This window comes from Rhea americana, unplaced genomic scaffold (genome assembly GCF_003343005.1).
Source record: "Rhea americana isolate MKP2758 unplaced genomic scaffold, rheAme1 scaffold_180, whole genome shotgun sequence".
In the NCBI taxonomy this organism is placed as follows: Eukaryota; Metazoa; Chordata; class Aves; order Rheiformes; family Rheidae; genus Rhea; species Rhea americana.
This window is the reverse complement of record NW_028185928.1, coordinates 470,467-479,473: the sequence shown is the minus strand read 5'-3', so window position 1 is coordinate 479,473 and position 9,007 is coordinate 470,467. Positions and strand designations below refer to the sequence as shown.

The window sequence follows — 9,007 nt, the reverse complement described above, 5'->3', positions numbered from 1 at the left end:
ACTCTCTAGTCTGTTTTCCCTCTCTTGACCCACTGCCTATTCACCAAAATGACCATCCCTACAATAGATGTATTTTTCTTAGGTAAATATTTTGACCATGAGCCAGCAATGTGCCCTTGTGGCCAAGAAGGCCAATGGTCTCTCAGGGTGCATTAGGAAGAATGTTGCCAGCAGGTCGACGGAGGTGATCCTGCCCCTCTACTCAGCCCTGGGGAGGCCTCATCTCAAGTACTGTGTCCAGTTCTGGGCTCCCCAGGACAAGAGAGACATGGAGCTACTGGGGAGAGTCCAGCACAGGGCTACAAAGATGATCAGAGGGCTGGAGCACCTGCCCTATGAGGAACGGCTGYGAGAGCTGGGCCTCTTCAGCCTGGGGAAGAGAAGACTGAGGGGGGATCTTATCAATGTGTACAAGCACCTGAAGGGAGGGTGTCAAGGGGATGGGGACAAACTCTTTTCCTTTGTCCCGTGTGACAGGACAAGAGGCAATGGGCAGAAATTGAAGCACAGGAAGTTCCTCCTGACCGTGAGGGGGAATTTCTTCCCTGTGAGAGTGGCAGAGCACTGGACCAGGTTGCCCMGAGAGGTTGTGGAGTCTCCTTCCCTGGAGATCTTCAAGGCCCGCCTGGATGCAACCCTGTCTAACACGCTGTAGGTGACCCTGCTGAGCGGGGAGGTTGGACTAGATGATCTTCAGAGGTCCCTTCCAACCTACTGACTCCATGATATTCGATTTTACTCCTATTTGCCTTTAACATAGTTTTCTCAGAGCTAAATACTGACGTTGTTGGAGAATATCCATTGCTTATACTAGTTTCTGTGCTCTCATATTTACCAAACTGAGGAGTGCTGGCTTCTCTCATTGCTTTCTCTTTTCCAGGCAGTCATGGTAAAGATGGTCCCTATATTTTCTGCAGTAGGAAAACATTCCAAAAAAACTACTACAATTCTCCGTATGTCACAAGAAGATGCAAGAAAAAAAAGTCCTCCTAGAAGCAGAACAAAGCAACAAAAACATTATGTGTAATCCTTGCATATTTGTTTTTTGTTGGCTGCCTCTATTCCTACAATAGCCAAACATTTTATTAACTTTTCAACACCTAAGGACTTGTACAATATCTTCTTATGCCTAGATTATTTCTATCTGCAATACAATTGTTCATAGTATAATTTATCCTTTATTTCAAAAATCTTTGAAAATAATCATGGCAAGTGTAATCTTCAGAGTCTCCTCCCCTCAATATGCTTTCTAGTATCTCCCTATAAAAACTCAGTTAACCTGTCCTACTCTTACAAATGAACTAGCAGGTGCTGGGATTACTTCCAGAAAACTGAAAATATTTATGTGGAATAAATGCAATATCTTTACAAAATTTATATAACAGGCCAATACAGTGGCATACACTGTCAAATAAGATAATATGTAGCATATGGCTGGATTTATATTCAGGAAGACAGTAAAATACCTTAGGAGATTTTGTGTCTGGATGCTAGGAAATGACACATCATACTGGCAAAATGTGCAGGATACATTGACCAGATTCTCTGCTGTGTGCACAGAGATACAAGCTATGTTACATCATTTTGGCAACCACACTAAAGAATCAGTTGTTTTGAAGGCCAGTGTGAATTCTCCAGTTTAAGCTGCAGAGTTTAAACATGAGGTAACTATTTAGATACCATTGTCTGAAAATCAGTACCTTAGTCACGCTGAAAGTCAAACTTTCCAAATGAACAAGGGTAGCAGAATAGAGCCAAAATGCTTTTTCCAATGGAAAACACTCTGTCTTCTTTATTAGCTACTGGATCCCTGAGATAGTCTTATAGACATTTATGAACTACCCTCAGTCTGTCTCTATAAATGTAACTTTTCAGTCTGTAACCAAAAAATATTTTAAATATAAATGGATTTAGGTTATGACATGAGCTTTAGCTAATACCTCTGAACAATTACCTCTCTCTTCCTGCAGTGCCCTGCATTGCATACATGAATAATTTTCATGAAAATATGCATCTATGAAAGTGGGTACATTCACCAAGAGGAACTAAAGGTTAGATTTTAAAAAAAGGGAATAAACCAAAAATAAATAAAATTTACTATATTGCTACTAATAGCTCCTTAGGATGAGGTCACACCTGTCAAAGGTGTCATAGGCAAAGCTCCACTTCTGTCTTCCCATACTAACTGCGCTATGCACCTTGCCCCCAGCTAGGACACCAAGGTGACAGTCAGCTGGTTGAAAGGCTCTGGTATGTGAGGATACAGGGAAGGTGTTAGTTTTTGAGGCAGTAAGACGCTAATACTCCAGTATGTTTAGCCTTTCTAATATTATTAAGGGCAGAAAAGTTATTTTTTTTTTTTTGCTCCTCATTGTACGATATGGTGTATCAGGAATCAGTATCTCATTCAAGTGATGCTACCAGCCTGGACAGCACAGTGCCTTGYGTTTCAGTGTTGGCCGTTCATTGATTTCCTTCTGTCAGTGCTGGGCAGCACAATACCTTACTTCTCCCCTCCCTTTCTGCAAGCTTAAATGGCTTCAGCCACTAATTTGTTCTTCTGAAATGAGAATTAACAGGCTCTATTAACATATTGGTTGTTTTGGTTAGCTTATTCCCACCAGACGTGTTTTGTTAGCAGCAAACAACAGCAAAGGGAWTTGGAAACTCTGGGGAAGGGCTTGTACCTGTGGCACTCTTTTGCAGTCTTGAGTTTCTCTTTAGCACCTCTTATTAATGAATACTTCTTCAGAGAACTCTTGAAAATGTCATATACAACTTTTTTTTTCATGTGGTCAAATGTGAATTTTGATTTTTTCTGTCATATCTTTTGCAGTTCCTCTGCCTCATCACCAAACACTAAATTCACCAAAAAATGCAATTTGCGGACACGTTCAGCAGAACGTTTGGATAGAAAAAAAATGCTGAGTGGGAATGTTTTTAAGATGATGAAATATTGAAATTTTTCACTTTACGGTGATATTTTTCATTTCAAGGTAGATATAAAGAGAAAAAGATACAATAACAAGAATAACAAGTTCAATAAGGTGGAAGAAAAATATTTTATTTTGGTCTGAGTAAGACATTCTAGAACTAAAAAAMATGAGTTCTTCATTATGAAGAAAGTAGATAAAAAATTTAAATTAATTCCTCCAATTTTTCTATTAACTTTCTGAACTTAAATATCAAAATTTTTTACTCCTTCTCTAACCCACAGCCTCCTGGATCTTAATACTTTAGGTGACTAATTTCGACAAAGATGCTAAAGATGGGGACAATGACAGTGAGTTCTAAATCTCTCCATGTTCAGTTCTATTTTTTAACATAGTTTAAACTATTACAGCTAACTTACAAAGGTACTACTTATGCCTGTAAAAAGCTGATGTGTATTAAATGGGTATTTGAATGCACAGAGCATGGGATAGTTTAACGGGGCAGAAAATTATAAAAGCAAAAGTTATGTAAAAATGGTATGCAGCAGGTAGAAGAACTGCTTTTGAATGCTGTGGCCAAGAAAATTTTTCCAAGACTTTTCCATCATTAGAAAACTGAAGGCCAAATGCTGCTGTTCTTAAGGAAAAATAAAAGAAGAAAACAATTCAGAAAGTATTCAAATGGAGATCCCTGTCCYCTTGAAACTGCAGTGAGCCGATTGCACGCTACACCTAGAAGAATTTTAAGCTATACTGAGTGAGTATTTAATTTAAATACATTTCTATGACTCTGCAGTAATGATAAAAGACTCATATATGATAAGCCTACTTTTTCAGAGATGACCTCTACTCATTAGTGCAGAGGAAAGCAAAAGATTACAATGCACATGATAAAGGTTTCAGTTTTAAGTTCACTGCCTTAGTGCAGGTCATCTTAGTAAGCCCATAGCCTCCTGAGACTTTTATTTTATTTAAGGAACCCAGACCGACTCTTTTGTAAGCTGTGAGCAAAAGTGTCTTGGCAAAAAGACATTGATGATGGTCTTCCCAGAAACTCTATCATCCTTTGAAATAGTCTTTTTTTACGCTAAGGAATTCAAGTTGCACAACACATTCAAGATAAATTCATTTTGGGAAGATATTCAGCAATTTGGTCTGAAAAAGATGAGCAAGAGAAGGAATATCTTGAAAATGATTTTTGCTTTTATTTTATGATAGCATTCTTTCAAAATTTATACAAGTGAAAAAGTTCTTCTTGTTCCACAATATAATGACTTATATTATTATTACTTGTGCATTCCCTTAATTGTAAATAGGTCTTTTTTCACATGGCTAGATGACCATGGAGGGGAAAGAACACAAAGAGGTTCAAACAAATAATGGGTGYGGGAAGGACAAATGAAGATTGTTTYGTTAAACATCAGTCTCTTCAAAAGTGGTGACAACCAGTTCAGAAGCATCATGGTAGCCAGCTAGCTAGACAGGGTTAGTRTTTTGACAAAAGGCTTGTTTTTATCTGAAAAAGAAAAGACAAAACACTTGAGCAAGAATAAGATTTTATTGCATGTAAAATACAGAAAGAATGAAAATTGATGGAAATGGYAGAGCAGCAAAGACATAAAATCTATTATTAATACCTAGAATTATCCAAAAGTGTCTGACAATCTTAGTATAAGTGATCATTTACTAAAACRTAGAAACAGAAAAATGAAAAACAGATGTCTTTCCATTTTTATGGCAAGCCTCCCACTCAGCGCAGTGCTTTATATAACCATGCCCAGTCTGTATTTTCTTGCTCTGAGATTTTTAATAGTAAAGAAATGCTATCTTGAAATGTTGAATTACAACTGAAAAAAATCAAAACATCCTCCTCTTGCAGGTATTTTAAAATCCCTATTATAAAAGCTATTTCTTGTGTCCTATTGTAGAACTGAGGAAATAGAAATGAAGGAAAATTGATGCCAACTTCAACTTCTTCTCCTATTAAAAAATCAGATCAAAAAAATGCCTCTTAGCGTATTTGTGACAGTCTCTTTGCTGGGCCTCAGCAGTCTTTGCGACTTAATATCTCAGAAACATTGAGAGGCAGGAGAGTCAGGCAGCAGGCCAATTATTAACTGAAGAGGTCCAAAGTGGGAAGAACAGGACAGAGGTCATGTTAGAGATGCTGGCAAAGCAGATTAATTGCAGCTTAGGGAAAAAGCAGCCAAGCTCTGAAGGATGTACGACAGGAGTCCTTCAGAAGCTGGCATGTGGCCAGGCTGCCCTGACTGAGCAGAGCATGAGACTGGAGGACCTGTGCCTCTAGACAACCTCCTCTGAAAAGTGAGAAGCTTGTTTTAAAACTCCATGTCCTGTCTAGGATGAGAAATCTGGAGATTTCCTGAGTGATATTGGTCTTGCTTGAGCTTGAGCTGATGTCCAAGGTCATATTGAAAACAGACATTTTCTGCATCAAGGAAACATCACAAAATTGTCAAAGCAGTAGGGTTACTGTACCTGTCCCCTCTGCTAACTTACTGCAGGATGGAAATGGAGACTGCTACAGGGAAGCAAGGAAAATCCAGGGGTAACCGATGTGATTCATTTTAGAAGGAAAGACACAATTTCTGGGAGACTGATGCTCAGCAGTAGACTGGTGAGGGAAACCTCTATGAGGTGAGGGTCAGCAACACCCCAGGATGAGCTGGAATTAGCTGTTTATGTTTTAGCAATATCCTAAGAAATAAAATTCACAGACAGATTCTGAAAAAAAAAAGTCTTTAGAGCTTTGACAGCAACTGAGCACGTGTGTTTAAGCTTCTTATTTGAAAATGGCATTTTTGTCAAATAAACAACAGTGTTTATGCCCCTAAGGTATATTAGCCATCTATAGGGACTCTTTGTACATCAAGGTTATATAAGGTGTTGACTGATCTCATGCTTTGCACCTAAGTGATAGACATGCTTAGAAGAGGGTTTCAATACACTTCAGTACAGCTCCCATTATACAACAAAAAGTATTTCACTGTAAGTATTCCTGATTTGAAAGCTTATGGAAATATAATTAAGAAAGATTTACTGTTATGTTTGTTGTTGTTGGGAAAGCTGGGAAAGTGGGAATAATTTCCAGCTATTATTCCAGTCATTTCAAGACAAATAGAACACATACAAGAAAACATCATATATTTAACTGTAGTCATCTTACTGTTAAAAATCGTAACATTCAGTTATCTGATTTAGTAAACAGACTGCTAGAATAATCCATTATAATCCTTTAATATCTTGTATTTCTTACAGTTATGTTTAAAACTTAAATAGCAATGTCTTAAGTGAAAAGTGATAGTAATGTTTAGGACATAGAGTAATATTTCTATCTGCTTTCCTGTGTATTTATATGCCATCGATACAATGGATATTCATTTTATATAGCAATCACTTCAGACCTTCTGCTGAATAAAAAGAATCATTACTAAATGGGAATTTCACTTCTAGAGAAATTCACACGGGTCAGTGTACTATTATGCTAGAGTCAGCTTTAAAATCCCTTAATGAGCTTTGGCTTGCAATGCCTGCTAGTCAGCACCRTTTATTTCTGCTAAGGCAAAATTTGTCTTTATTTACTGCTCGTTCATACACTTCCAGATCTCCTGTATTTTTCTAAGCATTACTCTCACAACTGGCTGAAGAAACCCAAATCAAAAATATAAAAATGGTGCTGCAAAAATTGAACATGTTAATCTGGTTTGAAACTACTTTACTTTTGATAGAACTGTAACACAGGCGAAATAGTTTTTTTTTTCCTTGAAAAATGGAAACTATCCAACATCTTTTTAAAATGTGTAATTAAAAGACGCATCTCTCCCTCTAACCTGCCTTTTTTTACTTTCAAGGTAGTCATCTGGCACCTCTGTTGGAAGCTGAATCCTTTTCCAGGTTTGTGGATATCRTGGAAAGGGTCCTGGGGACCTGGGAAGGCTAATGCGAGCTCAGCCCCAGGGCCTGGCCCAGAAGAGGGGATGGTCCCCATATYGTGCTATGAGGCAAACGGCTCCTGCCTTCGAACCATGCACCCTTTTGGGATCCAGCTGGCCATTTATCTAGCCTGTGCCTTGGGTGTGCTGCTCACAGTGCTGGGGAATCTGCTCGTTGTTGTTGTAGTTTCCCATTTCAAAGCCCTGCACACCCCAACTAACTTCTTGCTCCTCTCCCTGGCCCTGGCTGACCTTCTCCTGGGGCTAATCGTGCTGCCCTTTAGCACTATCCGATCCGTGGAGAGCTGTTGGTATTTTGGAGATGACTTCTGCAGGCTGCACACCTTTCTGGACACAGTCTTTTGCTTGACTTCCATATTTCATCTGTGTTTCATTTCCATTGACCGGCATTGCGCTATCTGTGACCCTTTGCTCTACTCGACTAAGTTCACTGTAAGGGTGGCCTGCATTTACATTGGGGTGGGGTGGGCAGTCCCTATGGTTTATACCTCTGTCTTCCTCTATGCTAAAGCGATCACAGAAGGACTGGGCCATTTCTCACAAGACATGCCCTGTGTTGGTAGTTGTCAGCTGCTATTCAACAAGCTGTGGGGTTGGTTGAATTTCCCGGTTTTCTTCTTTCCTTGCCTCATCATGATAGTTTTGTATATAAAAATATTTACTGTAGCTAACAAACAAGCCAGACTCATAAACAACATGAGTAAGAGTGTTGGGTCTCAGTTACACATAGGAGCATCCAAGAGAGAAAGGAAAGCAGCAAAGACGCTCGGGGTAGCTGTAGGAATCTACCTCCTGTGTTGGTTGCCCTTTACTATTGATACCATGGTAGACAGTCTTCTAGATTTCATTACTCCCCCAGTTCTCTTTGACATCTTAATCTGGTTTGCGTACTTTAATTCTGCCTGCAATCCCTTGATCTATGTATTTTCCTACCGTTGGTTTAGGAAAGCTGTGAAACTAGTCCTAACTCATGGGATCTCTTGTTCCAGGACATCTACAGTAGACTTGTACCAGGAATGACCATAGCCTTCATATGCACTGTAGAAAATAATGTAGGCTGTGTACACAGCAATGCATTTCTCATGAAATATCATTTACCATTCAGTTAGTCCGTGTTTTTCTTCTTACTTTCTGTTTTTCCCAAACCAGTTGGYTTGGGTAGATCCCAGGTTTAACTAAACATACCTCCCTGTGACTTACCTTCCAGAAAACATCTTACTGAACTCTTATGTTTGTTTTAATAATGCTGACAAGTGTTTAAAACACTGTAATCAATTCCAAAAAGAGCCTGCCCATACTGTTCCTGAGATGTCTTGAATTAATAGCAACCTGTTTATGAACATATTTTTTCACAGGCAATTAGCTTATTTTTAAGCGAAGAAGGAGGTCCTGATTTAGCAAGTTACTTGTGTCTGTGTGTGCGTGTTTGTGTGTGTCTGTTTTTCAAGTTCAGAAAAGCATACATGTGTAAATGCAGGTGTGAGATCAAGAGATCTACTAAGTCAGCGGCCAGTAGCAGATGACCGAGCAAGGTTATGCTGATACATATTGCATTATTGTCCTAGCATCCAGTGATTTGCCCCTGAGCCAAAAGCTACCTCTGGGAGGTATAATCCTAAAATTCTCAGTTGTACCTATTCAGACCTGTAGGATCTTTGCCTGGTGAATCATTCCTTGTAAGAAGACTTCTCCTTACTTTTGAACAGCCTTGTTCCCCTTCTCTGCACCTTTTCTGCCTCTCTTATACATAAGATGTAGAAGAAGGGGGAAGAGGGAGGACATGAACTGCACCAGGTATTCAAACTAGCATATGCTTACATACTTGGGCTGAACATAAAATGTCAGTATAGATTCTTCATTCTCTCCAGCTATGTCTATGTATTTTACTGAGGCCATTTTTAATTCTGGGGATATCTGATAAGTTGAGATCTCTATTTAGCAGCAAGCTGTATGATAAAATTTTGCATTATACACAATGGAGTTTTTTTCTATCTCACTAGATGCATATTTTTTTCAGAAAAACTTTAAATAGTGGTAAGCAGAACAAACTCTCTTTTACAAAAAATTAACAAGCAGCTTAATAATAATAAGAAGAAGAAC

At 38.8% G+C, this 9,007-nt stretch overlaps 1 protein-coding gene across 1 annotated transcript; it reads left to right on the top strand.

Annotated features, from left to right (window-relative positions):
* The first annotated feature begins 3,277 nt into the window (after positions 1–3,277).
* Positions 3,278–7,927, top strand: TAAR5 (trace amine associated receptor 5). Its single transcript, XM_085301891.1, has 2 exons — positions 3,278–3,283; positions 6,806–7,927. Exons 1-2 carry the CDS (start codon positions 3,278–3,280, stop codon positions 7,925–7,927), a joined length of 1,128 nt encoding a protein of 375 aa, XP_085158017.1.
* Positions 7,928–9,007: the final 1,080 nt, after the last annotated feature.